Below are 18,933 nucleotides of genomic sequence, written 5' to 3'. Positions count from 1 at the left end.
TAAATCAAGCTGATTTAAATCAATGAACCCTCATATAGAGAAACAGTATTAAATAGAAATAAAGTATTTCATATTTTTTAATAAGATTAATTGTAATCTGTAAAATATTTGTAACCGTATTATGAGACATCCTAAAAAATCTAGCAGCAAAATAACTTGGACCCATAATCACGAGGTCAATAAGGGTTCAAAGAGCCATTATTTTCCATTATTGGCACTATAACAGAATTTTCCGATTCACCCGAAGTTTTACAGTCCTTTATAGAGTTGTCAGGTTCACCCAATATTTAGATTGATTGTTCAGCCAGGAATTCAAAATTCATTTTCAAAAAATTAGTTTTTAGAGGAATTAAAAGAAAATGGTGTGTGGCTTAGAAGAACAAGCTTAAGAGCTTTTATCACTCATATAATGAATCTGACATTATTAACAAAGGCTGTACCACAAAAACAGTTTTCAATGCCAGACCAGTTGGTACACGAAAAGGGGCGGGCGGACTATAAAATGGATAGATGGACGAGAAGAAGAAATTTTGGTCTTAAAAATTAAAAACTGGAAAACGCTAGCAGGAAAAACTTATTAAGAAGGCCAAGGCCCACCTTGGGCTGTCGAGCCACCGACAAGGATGATTCAGCAAGGGAATATTCTAAAAATATTTTACCTAATTTCACATATATTGCAAAATGCTTATAATGTAGAGGAGGGGGGGGGGAGGAAATGTGTTCAAAATGTTTATTATATTAATTTGATAACATAAGAAACTCAATCATACAACACACTAATTTAGTGTTTCTTTCAAGTATTTGGATCAGCAAACAAAGTTAATCTTCATCTTTTTTTTTTTAATAAAATAATAATTAAGATTTTTATTGATTTAAAAATAATATTCTAAAATTAAAATACATATTTATTAATCCCAGTGATGTTTCAAAAAGCAACAATAAAGAAAAATTACAAAAAAATACAGTGAAAATTTACATTAAGTATGGAAACAATTAAAGTTTTATTCAATGCCCTTATAAGTGATGTACGAGCATACATACAGTTTTTGAGCATTTTTCCCCCTTCAAAATAGTTCGGTCCTCCAAACTGCAAGGGAAAATGCACTCCATGAGTAGTAAAATAGAAAAGTGAGTGAGAAGATAGTTACTTTTTAGGGTCCATATTAGCACTCATGTCAACCTTTCTTGGTGCAAGTTTGTTTTTATTCTTTTCCCAACCAACAACATCAGGGCAATCTACAAAACAAATAAAAAAATTTAAATATTTAAACAGAACTTATTCACTTATCACAAAATTAAAAACCACAAGTTTCATTTGTGATTTGAAATTAATTAGGCATTTTCAAAAAACACAAACTAATCCAAATATTAAATTTAAAAAAAATTATGATAAATAAACTATCCATTTAATTATCATATCCTCTCGATTTGAAAAGAAAGATAACTGCGACAGAAAAAGGGGGAAAGATTTTTGTTTTCTATATAATTAATGTAGAGTTGCTACAACTCTCTTTCCTTTTTATGAGTATCAGTCATCCTATTTCTGCCCAAACTGTCTGAGATAGCTTCTCGGTGAATAAAATAAACAGTTTTAGTCTGCCAATTTTTGGGTAAGGAGGGACAACCTGAGAAGAGGGGCAGGACAGAGGTGAAGAAGAGAGGGTGAGCTGGGTGGAAGGTGATTAGAAAAAGAGGTTTTTGATATATATATATATATATATATATATATATATATATATATATATATATATATATATATATATCCCTGATACCTACAAATAGTTTATCAGCTCCTCAAGATTTCAAGCCAAGTCTAGCACATGTGCAAGATAAGTGACTTTAAATTCAATTGACTTCAGCTGCGAAATTCCTTTTCTTTAAAATGTTCTCCAAATCTGTCTGTCACATGTTGATTTAGTTTAGTATAATTTGTCATGACCTTATTTTATTATGCCACAGGGTCAAATTCATTTTAATGAGTAAATCTTGATAATTGAGTTAATCATCATTAAAATTGCTGAAGTAAATTATCTCCCTTTGTGATCATTATTTCCAGACAGATATCTTACTTTATTTGTATGTGTTGGTGATGATTTGGCATTAGTTGAAAAATGCATTAGAACTAAATTTGGCAATTATCCCACTATACTTTACCCAAATTGCCACCACATTAAAAACATTTTCCTGAAAGTAAAAGTTGAAACTCTAAAGATAAAAAAGATTTGGTGTGCTAAGCATTGGATTAATAAATGTACATTGAATAACATTTTTAAAAGCATAAACGTGTTACTTTAAAACAAAGTTTTTCAAACTGAATAGTTTTTATTAATTTTTATTCAATTTGTTAAAAAATTTAACAGTATGTAGGTAAAGTGGCTTCTATTACAAATGGGTTGTTTTAGATAACATTTATAGAATAATTGAACAACAAGCAGAACTTTTTAAAAGAGTTAATTCATTTTGTTGTCCTTTTATTAAATTTTAATTTTCAAACACTCCAAAGATACATATAATATCCTGTTAAGTTTTTAAGTATTAAGTTTCAAATAAAAAATATGGAGTTCTAAGAGGTGCGAAAATGTCTGAATTACAGTAATCAAATCTATCAATGATTGCAATAAACTTTATGCTTTTAATTGTTAAGATACATACATTTTTATATACTGATTAACCATGATGTTATAATTTATACATTCACAGGGTTGGAAAATGCATTTCTTTGGATTTTAACCAAAGAAAATCTGGTTCTTTTGATTTAAACCAGGTTTTTATAGTTTATTCAAAACTAAAGACTACAAATAACATTTGGAACATAAAATTTTAAGCAATCACAAAAAAGTATTGAATGAAAAACTTTTATTCCATAATATTCTTATAAAAAAGAATAACTGGAATTTTAAAAAAATTCTTACACATAAGTTTACCCATAACATGAAAATAAATATTTAATTTCTAAATGTCATAGTAATATGTCAATGATGTATAGTGCATGCTAAAGAGGGATTCTTCTGCCCTTGCTTGTTAATTTACGTGAAAATATCATATTTTAGAGTTATATCATTTACAGCATTAGTATAAATGATTTTTCTACAAAGTTATTTTTACCTTTATCTATTAAGTCAAAATATAAAGTTTAATTCAAAAAGCATGACTAAAATATGCATTCTATATTAAAGGTAAAATATCCACACAAAAAATTTAAACAATATACGGAAAAAAAAAATTACTCCCAACAATATTATCATCATCAAATAAAAATTAAATACATTCAAAAATTTTAATTTCTCTATCATTTAATTTCTCCTGTCATGTTTTTTTGCAATTAAAATTAAATTACTACTCTAAAATAAAAATTAAGGTACTTAAATGACCTTCATCAGAAATAGAGGTTGAATCCAATTGAATAGGTATGATAATGCTATGTTCACAGTGACGCCTTCCTTCTCTAACATTTGTCCTAAAACACAATACATCCCACTCCTTTTGATCATTGGACCTACAACAAAGTAATTTCAGGTGTTGATTTATATTTATGCAATTAAGCTTATTTTTTAAAAATAAATAACTAATGAAGAAGAATATATTTTTGTTCCATATTTCAGAGTGACTTCTAGGCGGTTGCTTCTTCTTAATTAAACAACAATTTTAACTACTTTTTACTATTTTCAACATTTTTCCAAATTATTCAATAATTTTTAAAAAAATCGTTAGTCACAAGAGAAACATACATCAACCCGACTAATGGACAGTTTGTTCCTTTTTAATTTTATCTGATCTGACAAAACAAGCAAAAGATAAGGAGTTGGCATGGGCTTCCAATTTTTGAATAAAACAAAATTAAAATACACAGTTACAAAAGTTCTCAAAATTTCTTTAAACTAGTGATTGAGCCGTGGTGGATCAGGGGATAAACCGGATTCGAACCCTGGCAAAAGCTGGTCGGTTCTAATTGGCATGCAACGCACCGACCACAATGCCGACATAAAATATCCCCTTAGTGGTAGACGGTTCATGGATTAGAATCCCTTTGCATCGAGATTCCTGTGGGAGGTTTTTGCGGGTTTCCTCTTTATATAATGCAAAATGCGGTTTAATTTTATCAAAAACTTCTCCATGACGAAGGCAAATTTTTCCCAATACTTGATCAACACCAATACAGAAAATTAAAAAAAAACAAAAACAATAACAGTGGAAACTTACGAAAGAAGTGAATAATCAAGTGTATGACTCGAAATGCGATTCTCATAATAACACTACATGAAATATTGGGTTTGAAAAAAAATATGTGAAAGTTCATGCCAATAACTATGGATTAATAATGATCAAAACACTGGATTTATGACGATATTGGCACAAATCGTGGCTGTCAAAAAATGATTACTTGAATATGTGATTCAAATTTTGTGTCATAAAAATGTCAGGATTCTAAAAAAATTAGAATATCAATAATAATAATTAAGCAATGAAAGACATCGGGACTTTAATAAGCCATGTTAAAATTCGTAAAACTTGAGCTGAAAGGAAAATTAGAATTTTTATTACCTAAATTAAAAATCTTTCTGCAGGAATTCAGCAATGTTCTGCGACAATGTCACCGTGTTGCTGCAACTCCTTAAAATGCCATGGTACATCACAATTAAAATAGGAGCATTATTTACTTCTTATGATTAAAAAAGGGAATTTCATATTTAATGGAATTTTATCTAATCATTTCCTATATTAAAGTGTACAAAAAAGTATTTATTCCAAAACTTGTTAATAAAGTTCTTTCTAGCTTATCAAATATGTTCATAAAATTATTAAAATTAAGTCATTTACAATTTGTTATCTTTTATATACTTATAGTTTCTATTTTGTAAAAGTTTATCCATAATTTCAAATTATTGAGTGTTGCAACTGTAACAACAAATGTTACTTCCGTAACAAATTAATTTGTGTTCAACATAATTATTAAAGTCACAATCTTAAAGTTTTTTAATGTTTTCAAAAACAATAAAATTTCCTATATATATGAAATATTTTCCTAAAAATTCGGTATAATTTATTACATTTTGATATTTGCCTAAATGAGGTTCACAACAGACAATTCTTTTTCTTTACAAAATTTTCAAATTCATGGAAGTTAAAAAGTTTCAGAATTATTAAAAGTGTTTGATGATTTTAAAGTAAGTTAGGCACATTCAATGCACATTGAATGTGTACATGCATATTGCCGTATGAAGCAATGTTTGAAATTAGAATTTTCTCTTCACAAAGAATTCTATTATTATGTGTAAATCAGAAAGGCCAACTTTCCAAACTAACTAACAGTAATTAGAAGAACAAAAAATTTACAGTTAGTGTTCGAGAAATTTAAATTTATGAAATTTTAAGGTGTCTATACTACTTTATTCTATATAAGTATACAACATTAATATAAAAGTAATAAACAAGATATTGCTTTTTAGACAAACTGGAACAAGAAAGGAATGGGAAGGCCGTGATTGAGATGGGTTGATTAGGTGGCAATTAATGAGAAGAATAAATCGGAAGTCGTAATGGAGAAATCTCTAGAGGAAGGCATTGGCCCACATTGGGCTATCTGGCAAACTATGATAATGATGATAAAATTAAATTGATTACATGGAATCAGTGCTCTAGTTTTTAGCGAAATCGGAACTATCGCTTATTGCCATTTTACCCTTCAGCATTAAAACCATTAAAAACTTTTAGCTCTTCTACGAGGAATTAAGCTTAAGTTTCAGAACAGCTTGTTAAACAGAATTTTTTTCCTATTAAATTGTTTTTGAATTGAATGGAATTATTTATTAAATTGTTCAGAATCATTTAAGGAGTAGAAAAATATTATTGTAGATTAACTGACTCAGGATTTAAGATCGCTGACCCTTTAGATTAGATCATTTTTAGCAGTGAATGAAGAAAGAAAAAACGTATTTAAAGAAGATTATTAAGAAAAATGTCAAATACCATAATTTTTATGACTGTTATTTGTAAGAACGTAATCTTAACTATGAAACCGTAATAATTACAGATAAACTGTGATTGTTTTGAATGCATTATTGAATGATGAATAAAGCGAGTTGTTTTAAAAACAAGGAATTCATTAGAAAAATCTGTGACAGTGAGGCAACAATAAGTGGAAATATTATTTAATATTCCAATTAGAAATTGGATGAAGGAGGCTCTACTGTATTTCATCTTTACAAGAATTTACATAGAAAATAAAATTATGTTAAGATACAATCAAACTGAATAATAAATGAATAATTAACAAAGAGTAATTAACATTATAAATTTACCAATGGTAAGCGACTAGGGCTAACAGATTTCTTAGAGGCCAGCCAGGATATTTTTCTAATGAAGATGGGTCTGTAAATCCAACTAGAATCTAAGGAATTGGGTAAATAAAACCAACTCAAAATAACACACAGAAAAATATGCAGTTAAAGAGAATTCAAAATTATATTACCTGAGAACAAGAATTTTTAATCTCTCTGTAATGCTTGAGCTCGGAAACACAGCATTCATCGTTACTTTTTTTACAAATTAAAAATGCTGTTTTATGGGACAATTCCAAGGAATCGTAGGAATTTAGAATTTGTGTCACCTAAAACACGTTAAGAAAATTTTATTAGACATGCCAGAACAATTTTGGGGAAAAAAGACTAAATTTTAAGCATTAACAAATAACTTCAGAAACTTTTTTCAATATCATAGATTTCACAATAAAAATTACCTTTCTAAGGAATTGTTATATTAATCAAAATAAAAATTAAATTAAAAAAAAAACATTTTTATACTCAAATTTCACTTTAAATTATAAGACTCTTCCGTTAGCTTTCTCAAAATGCCATTACTTATTGATCTCTCAATTGGAATAATTTATTACTAAAAGAGAATCAAAAAATTTAACATAGTGGCAAAATTTGCTTTTTTTTCTTTCTATAATTGAAACTGAAAAGTAGGAAAAAATGAATATTTAAAGGTGCATTCTTTGAAGAAAAGGAATTTATTTAAAAATAAAATAGCTTAAAAAATTCATTAATATATCCTGAAAAAAATGATTAGTGTTTTTATTAGTGCGAATTCCTTAAGTTTATAAGTGGGTCCTTAAATTTTTAAGTTTATAAATCACTACTAGTTCAATATAATTTTATTCCTATTATTTTTTACATATGCTTGTTTATTCAAGAATAGTGTAAAATCAAAAAAAAATTTTTTTCTCATATGAACTTTATTTTCCAAAACAATTTTAAAAAAGTTATTGCACTAAAGAAAATCTTTACATTTTGGGGGAAATTTTGAATCAAAAAGAAACTTCTTCAGATTTTCAGCATTCCTGCTTATATGTATGTGAATATTTTCAATACATCTTGACCCTAATATATTCCCTGATGAATGACCTAATTATAATTTCCAAAAAAAGATAAATGTTTGTTTAAATGAGTTAAATTTTTTTCAATCAATCTATTAAAGGGCTTAATTAAATGACTATTAATAATTAGTACAGTTACTAGAATAAATTTTCTAGTTATATGTTATTTTATTATGTTATAATAGCTTTAGTAAGTCTATTTTCTAGTCTAGGCATCTCAGCATCAATCGAAAGAATTATTTTGGTTTTATTATACTAAATTAAAAAATTAACTTAGATTACAGAAGGCTTCAGAGAAAGGAGTTGAAATGAGAGTAAATAATAATTGATTTTACATATAATGAATAAGATGATTGTTGGGAGTTCTCTTATCAAGATTATTGCTTTTGTACCTTTATTTATAATTATTTAATATTTTCTACAGCAGAATTCGGATTTTTGACGTCAATCCTCAAAACATGAAAAGTTTTTAATGATAAAATTCAAAAACGTTAACTGATTGATCACTTGTAATTTTATATGCCTGTTTATTTATAAAGACTTCTTATTTATAATGGCTAATAATTATCCCTACGGAAAAATATAGGGTTTTTGACAAGATGGATAAAACCGTGGTTAAAACCTGACAAAAACGTCAATTGTCGAAAACTTGACAAATCTGGTTATGAAGCAGAAAAAAGTAAAAATCACTGGTGTAGAGCATTGTGAGAACATGGGTCAAATTAACATTTAATATGACATATTTCAAAGCATGAAGAGTTTCAGGAATTATAAAAATATTTGAATACTCATTTTTTAAAAGATGTTTTAAGAATTTAATTACTATATTAGGTGTGAAGTTTGTTTCGTATGAAACGTTTGCAGAACTTTTAAGAGAGATTACAAAAAAAAAAAAAAAAAAAAAAAATTATATCTACAAGATTTTACAATAACTAAAATTCTCGCATTTGATCCAGAAATATTATACTTTCCTCATTATTTTGGATCAGCTTGTAAGTTTAAATGAAATGAATAGCAAGATGACTTGTGTCTTAAATGTCTGCTTTTAAAACAGAAATAATCTCTGAAAAAATATTAAGTAACAACTTTTTTTTAATTAAGTATTTTATTGTATTAATAAAATACTCAAAAGCAAAGACAATGCATCAATTTCGGAAACAATATACACATAGGTTTATTTTATTTCAAAAAATTTCGTTTACATTTAACATTTTTAAATGAGCTTCAATTGTTGCTGTGTAAAGTAGTGTTTGAAACGAGAATTTTCCCTTCACAAAGAATTCTATTATTATGTGTAAATCAGAAAGGTCAACTTTACTAGCTATCAGTAATTAGAAGAACAATAACATAAAAATATCTAGAGTTAGTGTTCTTGATATTATATAAATATACAACATTAATAAAATTATGCATGAATTTTCTATTAAATAAAAAAAGTGGCATTTATATAAAAGTAACAATTCCTCATTATTTTGGCATTACCATAAATTAATTTCCTCATAATTTTGGATAAGCTTGTACGTTACATTAAATGCAATTAATAACAAGATGAAATGTGCCTTAAATGTGTGTCTTTAAAACAAAATTAATTTCTGACAAAAATATTAAGTCACAATTTGTTAAGGTTTACAACCATCAAATGTTAGACAGATTATAACATTACATACTTGCTCAGAACTAAAGTAGTCATAAATTCCACGTATTTCCCCACATTTAGTGACCCTCGGATAAACCAGGGCAGGAAAACCAATCCAATAGTAGAAATGGTATTTTTTCAATTCCTGTTGAAATTAAGGCAGAAAACATTATTCAATTGCAGTCACCACATGATCAATCAATGTTTTAAAAAAAATAATTGCATTGTTTTTATGACATTATTGACAGAAAATTATAATGAAATGAACACTAAATAAATTTCAATTTGCGGCACTTAAAATTTAAAAAAATTAAAAATAATAATAATTATCGCAATAATTTTTCAGTTATACAAAGTGGATAAGTTCAACAAAGACTTAAATTGGCACAAAAACATATTTTAAAAAAATTATATTACAGTTAAACCCTGACTATTTGACATAAAAAGAAGAGGTAAAAATGTAAGAATTTATTTCAGCTGATTCTGCAGATTGTTTTAAACAAGAGAACATTAAGAATTTATTTTAATGGTAGAAAAAAACAGCTGAAATTGGTTCTCCCTTTCAAACAAAACACTAGGTTGAGTAGTCTGAGAAAATGTTAAAAATCACATTCTATTAATTTAGGTAAATATTCATACGATTTCCTATGACCAATAATACAATAAATTATTTCTTCATAAAATTAGACCCTATAGTCACATTATTTTCAAAGAAAATGGCACTATAATATGGTCCCCTTACCCCAATAAATTTTATCTGACAACGACAATAATCAGAACAGTAATCGGATTGAATTCAATGTGGTGTTTACTTGCACAAGGTGAAAGTTTATTTTTAAATTTTAGTGAAGTAAAAATTGTGTATTTCATCTAAAGAAGATTATTTTAAACCATTTTTTAAAATTATTTAAAGAATTGACACTCAACATACTGCAGTATTGGCAATAGCACCTGTTGAGGAATAAGAGAAGCATTTTTGCCATTAGCAGATATTTAATCGAATATTTAAAAAAAAAAAAAAAAAAACAATTTTTTCAACAAATACAGAGAAATTGGAGAATATACGGGTAAACAGGAGATAGTCATAAAATGCAAGAGTCTTCATTAAAAAACAGGAGACTTGGCAGGAATCTGGATTGCTAGAACTTGATGCTTCAAGCTTAATGTAAATAAATATGCTTATGACAAAAAAATACATAACAAACATATATTATTTTATTTTATAACCGTCGTTGAACAGACAACCCAATTTTATGGATTTACCACTACTAATGTTTAATTCTATAGCCTTGTCATTTTAAACCCAATCCAGAAGACAAGGGAACTCCTGAATCAAGTATTGGGAAAAGTTTGCCTCTGTGAAGGACTTTTTGATGGAGCTAACCCGCATTTGTGTTACATCAAGAGGAAGACAATGAGAACCTCCCATGATTACCCTGACGGCATGGTTAGCAAGGGGACTCTAACTCATGTTCTGTCTACCCCAGAGGATATTTCACGGCAGCACTGTAGTCGGTACAAGCCGAATGTAGAATTCGTATCGACTGGGATTCGAACACGGTTCGCCTCATTGGAAGGCTAACGCCCTATCCCCTGGGCCATCGTGACTCAACATATATTATGTAAAGTTTCATTTATAAATTTTTTTTTGGTACTATATGTCTGATTTTTATAATTTTTTTTATCTTGTGGTCAAAATTCCAAATAAATTTTAATGCAGATGCTTTTTTTTTCTTCCACACTCCATATTAAGTTTATACTGAGTTTCATCTACTAAAAGCAACACCTCTGAGAACAGAGAAGGCCCCTGTACGGATCAATTTAATAGTTCGATGTAACAAACATAAACTGATTAGTGGGAGAAAATGAGAACGATGTCTTAACGTTTGGGGTTTTAAACTGCATAGTAGTAGGAAAATACAAGAAATGTCATAACATTGGGACTACGAAAGAACCAGATTTCACGTTTAGGGTAAATCGAGCGGATGCCTTCTCTCTTCTAGGAGATGTTGCAGACTATGTTGGTCTGAGTAAAGTAACTTTATTCGTAACTACCCTAGATAAACAACAAATAAAGGATGGTTTCAGAATCACTTATAATTAATTCAATATAAAAATTGAGACTGAAAAGCTATAAAAAATAAGTTGATAAAAACATATTCGATAAAAAAAACTTACAGCAAATGTTAAACAGACCAAAGATTGTAAATTTGTTGGATTTTCAAGGGCTGATTCATCTGTAATAGATTTCCATATCTAAAAACATTTAAAAAATAATTTTAGGGAAATGTCACTTCTGTATAATTAAACATTATATGAATGCATTTATTCTGGAAGTATGCTAAAATTATAAATACACACCCGAACAAACTAATTAAAACAACAAATTTAATTTCTTTTTTCCTGCATTACTTTAGAAAGCATAAATACATGTACAATTCAAATATAAATTTGCATAATTATGTAATTAATAATCTTGGAAAGTATTAATTTTTGGTCCATCTTATACTTGAAATTTTTGATCTGAACTATATGTAATATATAAATTATAGTAAATTCCAATATGCCAAAAAACATTTCTAAGAAAATACTTGAGAAAAGAAAAAAAGACATTTTTATTTAACAATGCCACAACATTATTAAATAATATCGTCGATATTTTTATTTAACAAAATGCAAATAATACCAAGAAAAATAAAGACCGTAAATAATAATATCAAATAAATAAATAACTTTACAACAATAATAAGATAATCTGTTAATTTTTCTTTTCAGATGAGTTTAACACTAAAACAAGAATATTTTTGGACTGACCTAAAACGGCCATTGTTGGTTACTTTTACTCTCATAAGAAAGCGATGTTATCTCAAAGTAAATGATTTTTCTACACGATGAATATTTAAAAAAATATAATATATAAGAATTCTTAGAAATTGAAAGAATTTTTTTTTTATAAATGTAATGACAATATTACAATATAAAGTAATGTCGTATATTACAGATTATTCTTCTGCAAGAGCTCTATTAATTTGAAAATAAACAAATGACAGGAACATAAATAATACATATTAGCACAGGACACATTTTAAAGAGTAAAGTTCCATCATTAGTTAGGCATTAGCATAGATCTGTGCAGAGAGCTTGAAATACTTTAATTTACAATAAATATGTATTGATATTAAGTATGGTAGCCTTTGTCAAACAATTTATATGGAATTGCATATTAAATTTTGATAGTAGTGCATAAGAGATATTAAAATGAGTATTACAATTTTAAATTGCCAAAAGTGAATTAATATCATGTGCTTTATAATTGTTTTAAATATAAAATTATCCATTAATTTTATTAGTTACTCATACTAATAACAATATTTCTTTTAAATTAAAAAAAATAAAGAAATAAATGTTGTTTTTTTTTAAATTTAGAAGCAAAATTAATATTAAGGTATTTTTAATGCAAAAAATGGCCAGTAGAAAGAAAAAAAAAAAAAAAAAAAAAAGAGGCCACTAATAAATTTATCTCTAGAGGCCAGTGGCAACCAGATAAATTTTCCAGTCTTGCCCTTTATTTATAAAAGTTAACACAGGGTTTATTTTGAGAAAACTATATTCTGACTTTTGCTGATTTTTCCTGACCTTTTACAATAAAATTCCTGATCCGTCGTTTCCCACTCCAACAAAACTTTTAACATTGCAGTTTCAATTATTAATAATATGCTACTGAGTCATAAGTATCATAGATTGAATAGGATAAACACTTATAGATTAAAGTGGAATTGCGTAATTGCACTTTATATCCCAAATTATATTTTCAGAAAACTTGTGAAACATATTTTTAATTATCATGATTAGATTAAACTTTTAGCGTGTTTTTGTAGTTAGATACGAAAACTATTTGAATAAAAAGATCAAGAAAATCTGTTGGATTATGGAAATATTACTTTATTTAATGTTAAGTGGAACCAAATGCATGAGTGTCGTCAGGATATAAAGGGTTAATCAAATCTGCGAGATATGTATCAGTATCCTCAAATAATATTTACTCTTAAAACATACTAGAACATTTGTTACATTATAATAATAATTTTAAAAAATCACAATTTCACTTAAAACTGACTTTTCTTTTAAAAGATAATATTGAAATATAAAGGGGAAAAAAGTCAAGAAAAGTTAATTATACACAAATAAAAATTCAGATAGAAAAATTATGCAACTTGTGAGAAAAATAAAATCAAAAATATCTTCTTTTCAGTATTTTTAAATTTGTTTCTGTCTTTTAAATATGTTTCCGGAGAAACTCAGGGGCATTCCTATGTTATGTAATATTTCTCAACATATTTTGTTGTTTGACAATTTCTGAATCAAGAACATCCAGTTCTGTTGCAGCAGTTTTTGTCAATTTAGATTTTCTCAATCATCAATTTCAAATCATCTATCTTTTCTTTTATTTGTTTTCTAGAAATTTCAGCTTTTTCATTCTTTTTTTTTTTGGCTTCTAATGCATGTCTCCATCTTGTTCTAGATCCTTTTACAGCATCTAGCATTTTTTCATTAATGTCTATGTTTCTTACTCCACTTATAAATGAAACATAATCATACACACGCCTTTGTGAAATAATAGAGTCTTCATTGAGGTTTTCAACCCATAAGCTTTTATAGATTGAAAACCCCTCTTCGACTGTTGCGTTACCATGAGAGAGGATAAGAACAATTTTTATACCCTCCCACAAATTTTCACATTTTTTTTCTTTGTGCAAATATTTCGAAAAAAAATTATCTAATCTCTTTTGCTGTGGATTAAACTCTAAGAAACTCTTTTGCTTTTCTTTTTTTTGGCAGTATCACAAAACAGTAAAAATTCCTTTTTTGATTGTTCTGCTGTTGTTTCCGCTACTATTGTCTGTAAACCAGTTATTCACACAAAGAGCAATAAACCTAGCAACCCTATCAAAAATTCCTTATCATTGGATAAACAGGAGGAAAATTGCTAAGAGGACAGGTTCTACCAGGGAAAGAGGAATGTTATTATGAGGAAATTATATATTTTGAATTACAGAATTTTTCCTTGAAACTTTATTTTTGCCTGTCAGTCATTGAATGAACTATAGTTTTTTTTATTTTCCTAACTTTACAAATATGTAAAAAAAAATCTGACTTTTTAGCTTAATTTTAAAATAGCCTGACTTTTGCAGGTTTTCCCGACCGTGTAGAAACCCTGCAACATTATTTTAATTTCTTCCTAATCCTTAATCTAATTAATTCCAAAATTTCTAGAGTATTATTGCTTTGATTGCTTTTAAAGCTGATAATTGCACTCAAATCAGAACCTGGGGGAGGCGAATTCATTTTGCTAACATTTTCATTTGGCAAAATGTTTACTTTTACAGATTAAGCAAATCACTAAGGTTTTACAGAAGCCACTGTGAACAACTGGTTAGTTATAATATAATCAATCCATGTCAGAAAATGGTAGTCATTTACGAACATAATATCTATTATGAAATTTACTCGTCTATTTTAAATTTCACTCCCCAGAAATTATTAAAGGAGGGAAAGTACTCTCTAAAAACTTCTCACTATTCAAAAATTATTAGAGGAATAAACTTACCTTCTAAAATATTTTCCCTCCTCTATTTTAAATTTCACTCATCAAAATTTATACAAGAGTAAACTACCATCAAAAAAAAATTTCACTTCTCAAAAGTTACTAAAAAAGAGAAACTTCTTTTTCTAAAAACAATCTATTGTATAGTTATTCTAAAATACCTTTTGTCCAACAGACCTCAACAAATCTTTTTTATCTTTCAGTTTGAAGTCTTCTATTGTATTGGTATTGATCAAAGTTCCTCTCAGTCCAAAACTACCAGGAGAGACTGCTGTGTCCCTGCATGATGGGAGAGCATATATTTTATTCGAGTGCATTAAACAAAATTATACAAAATACTCTTAAATAAATTATAAAGTAATGCTTTTTATTTATTTATCAAACACCTTTAGTTGCTTTTTATTTATGAAGTATAATATTAATTTTATTCATGAAATGAAGCATAATATTTTGCTCATGTGAGAGCAGGGTTGTTACATTTAAAACATTTTGTTTTAAACATGCTTAAAACATTAAATAAAAAAATTTGTCTCAAACGAGTTGTCTTTTTAAAAGAAAAATCACATAAATTGAGTTTTAAAATTAAAAAAATTGTGGAAAAATCTTTGAAGTCAATAAAATAATCTTACTTTTTGTACAATAAGAAAGTGTAACAAGCATAGTTTTTTCTACTTTTAGACACAAATGGCTCTAAAACATTTACAAATGCTAACTTTTTTTTTACTTTTTTTTATATAAACTATAAGAAATAAGTTTTTATTTTCTATATTTGAAAGATTTTGCAAATGTTCTCAATATTAAGCAAAAACATTGTTAACAACAATGGGGTTCCCCCTTGATTTCAAAACTCCTTGAGAATGGAAACATGGAAAAGTTTCAAGAAAAGGATGAAATTTATAAAATAATTGTAATAGATGTTGGATCTTTTCAACTGTCCCACTATACTGGCGCAATTGCAGCAAATAAGTGACAATCCGTGGGCGGACTTATATGAAGAAAATTGCTTTCAAATAGCAGATGTTGTATATAGGACCTTTGATCACATTTAAAATTATTTTCTGTCCATGACACAACACCAACCAAATAACCAATAGATGCTGAAACTATTTAACTGGAATCTCAATTGTTACTGAAAATTCTAAGACAGGTTATTTTCCAGGTTATGATAAAGGAATTTTTTAGTTTTTTTGTAAAAAATTGCAACTTTTCCTGACTTTTTAGAGTTAAAATAAAATTGCTTGACAATTCCAGTTTTTCCTAACCCACAGGAGCCCTGGTATAAATATCAAATACTATAATATCCTAAACATTATCTATAACTATTAATAAATACCATGAAAAATAAACCGTCATATTATACATAATAGTTATTGAATATTGTATCATTGTGTGTGTTCATCCATTTTATGCTTAAAACCAATGTAAAAATAATATAATTTGGCTAAATTAGGAAATATTGACATTTTTTTAACAATATACCACAATGTTAAACTGACGCACTTATTGATTATAGGGAATACATTTTCAAACTGGGAAAGAACACAGCGACCTGATAACTGATAAATACCAGTTTTTCCACATATTTATCAGGATGCTTAGCCATATCTTTTAACAACAAATAAGAACTTTTAAGTACTTTTTAAGCACTATGTACATAAACAAAATGCAAAATAATTTTCAAAGACTTTACATGATCATGATAAAATAGCTAGTTTCTGACAAAGAACTCTTTTCTTGATTATATTAGCCATCATAAAATGATGGAGAGATTTTCAGTTCGATATCAGAGGGTGGAAAATGGAACCCGAAATCGAGAGAATCTTGCAAAATGCAGTAGAGTTGCGCACAAGAGTGCAAGAATCTCACCGAACCCAGCTCATTAGACACACGTGCAGACTCGCAATTATTTCATCTAGCATACCAAATGATTGGCGCTTTCATACGCAATGGACCGACGGTATGACCAAATGGCTTGTTGAATGAATTGTGAAAATAGAACAATGTAAAAGCAAGCTTTATCATGGTGAAAATCGTCATGGTAAAGAAAAAAATCTAATTTTTGAAAAGAAAAAATGAAGCACTTTTTAAAAAAACCCAATGAAAAAAGCACCATTAAAGGCTTTTAAAAAATGAAAATCAAAAGTAACCACCTTTAAGCACTTTTTAAAAACTCTATGCATCATGTTTACATGGTATTGGGTAAAAGTTGCACAGAAAAGAAATGTAAAATAAATATTTGTAGTTGGCTATCATGCTTAAGAAAACTTTTTTTTACAAATATTGTTTTAGAAGTTATAAAAAGAACAACTTTTAATGTGATGCAAGTGAAATACTTACACTTCCAGAGAAGAATAATCTATATTCACAATACAAGGGGATCCAGTGGGTCCACCTACAAAAGATGAGAGAATATAAAGAAAAACATCCTAATTTAATAAGCTTCACATATTAAAATTTTAAATGATTATGATATAATTGAAGTGTAAAAACAATGAGTTCAAAATTTTATATCCATAAAAATAAAAAAAAACTCACGTTATGAAAAACTTTAGGGTTTAGGCAAACATTAATAAATCAGTTGTTTTTAAAATAGTTTAAAATTGCTACATGTTTTCACAAGTTAGCACAATTATAAATGCTACACCTGGCCAGCAATAAAATTTTACCCTATATCAGGATGTATATTTTGAAACCCCAGATACCCAAATACCATAAGAGGTCTATCAGCAATTATTTAGAAAAAATCACAAAGGCTCAAGGAACAGACTGTTTGCCTTCCAATAAGGTGACCTGGGTTCGAATCTCAGCGATGGCTTATCAATAACAATCTGCATCCGGCTTGCACCAATCACAATGCTGACGTGAAATATCCTCAGCGGTAGAAGGATCAAGGCTACGGAGTAGAAACATGAGTAGTTGTGAGCCCAAAATTTCGGTCATCTGTTCAACGAAGGTTATAAAATAAAATTATTTAGTAAGGTAATTTTGTTGTAGTTGTAAACCCGAAAATTCGGTCAGCTTGTCAATGACGATTATAAAATAAAATTAATTAGAAAGACAATTTTAATTCCTGCCCCAATAACAAGACTGAATAAGGGATTGAACTATGGTACTTCACAATTATAGTTCACAGTGCCTTAACCTATTAGTCATTGCTCCTTAACCTATTAGTCATTAATTAGAAAGGCAATTTTAATTCTTGTCCCAATAACAAGACTGAATAAGGGATTGAACTATGGTACTTCACAATTATAGTTCACAGTGCCTTAACCTATTAGTCATTGCTCCTGGCCATCACTACTGTAAATTAAGACACTTTTTTTTAAAGAGAAACTTCTATACTTTTGAAATGTAATGTTCCTCTCATTTCACAGTCATTTTCCTATTCTGTATTGTGATATGTCGAGCCAACTACAACCGCAAAGTTGCCAAATAGATTTTAAACTTGCAATTTTTTAAAATGAAAAAACAGTTTACCTAAGGTTGGTTACGAGTTATACCCTTGAAGTTTGTCCCTATCCGTGATGTTTTTTTTTAGTTTCTCACTGCCTGCTGCTCAGAAGTTGCAAAGACTTGGTGATTATTCCACCAATGATCACAATATGGAAATCTCTCCCCCCTAGCCAATAGTTCTTATTTATAAAATACTAAAAATAAATAATTAAAAGAAAGAATTGATGCCAGACATGCATTTGGTAAAAAATGCTAGGCTCTCATTATTAGCTCTAAAACCAATTTCAAAAAGAAACATTAGTAAACAATGACAACATGAAATTTAAGAGCACTAACGTAAATCATCAGACAAAGAAAACAAATTCTTACTGTTAGAGTAAAACGCTTGAATTTCTACAGGTTTGTCATCTAATTTGAAAACTTCCAGTTTCTTTTTAGTCAATTGATACCAAAATCCTGCTTCTAGTGCAGACGCAAATGGAACGAACTGTAATAAATTATCGTCAGACATTATTTATTATAAAAAAATTTAAGGATTTCAGTGCAACCTGCTCGAAGTAAACTCCAAAAGATACCAATATTTAATTCGTCATCAGTTTCGTATTCAATCACATGTTTACAATGCTGATTAATAAATAATAAACTTTTACAATTCAGTATTGGAAAAGCATCCGATACGTAACAGTTTTTCGTTCTTTAAATGTATATATACTTGAAAAAATTGCAAAGAAATACAGGCTCTCCATTTATTCAGTTTATAAAATTTAATATTTGGGATCTCCAAGTAGACTTAAATTTGCTTTGTCACAAATGATCTTTTACTTTCTTTTATATGAAAGCTACAAGCTGCATATACTTTAGTTA

General features: G+C 28.0%; 1 protein-coding gene across 1 annotated transcript in view; it reads right to left on the bottom strand.

Moving 5' to 3' along the window:
- Nucleotides 1-18,872, bottom strand: part of Atg7 (Autophagy-related 7) — a 44,391-nt gene extending 25,519 nt beyond the window's left edge. The window contains exons 1-9 of the mRNA XM_016066305.4: nt 18,439-18,872; nt 16,954-17,008; nt 14,778-14,895; nt 11,190-11,267; nt 9,043-9,156; nt 6,470-6,607; nt 6,300-6,388; nt 3,372-3,496; nt 1,149-1,236 (exon numbers count right to left, since the gene is read on the bottom strand). Of these exons, the coding sequence (XP_015921791.1) occupies nt 1,149-1,236; nt 3,372-3,496; nt 6,300-6,388; nt 6,470-6,607; nt 9,043-9,156; nt 11,190-11,267; nt 14,778-14,895; nt 16,954-17,008; nt 18,439-18,580 (947 nt within the window). The 5' untranslated portion in view covers nt 18,581-18,872. The remainder of the gene's footprint in view (nt 1-1,148; nt 1,237-3,371; nt 3,497-6,299; nt 6,389-6,469; nt 6,608-9,042; nt 9,157-11,189; nt 11,268-14,777; nt 14,896-16,953; nt 17,009-18,438) is intronic.
- Between the last annotated feature and the right edge of the window lie 61 nt (nt 18,873-18,933).

Source organism: Parasteatoda tepidariorum, chromosome 1 (genome assembly GCF_982258835.1).
Source record: "Parasteatoda tepidariorum strain Cologne lab strain chromosome 1, Ptep-v5.0, whole genome shotgun sequence".
Taxonomy (NCBI): Eukaryota; Metazoa; Arthropoda; class Arachnida; order Araneae; family Theridiidae; genus Parasteatoda; species Parasteatoda tepidariorum.
The sequence above is the reverse complement of the archived record's forward strand: the minus strand, read 5'-3'. Positions and strand labels throughout refer to the sequence as shown.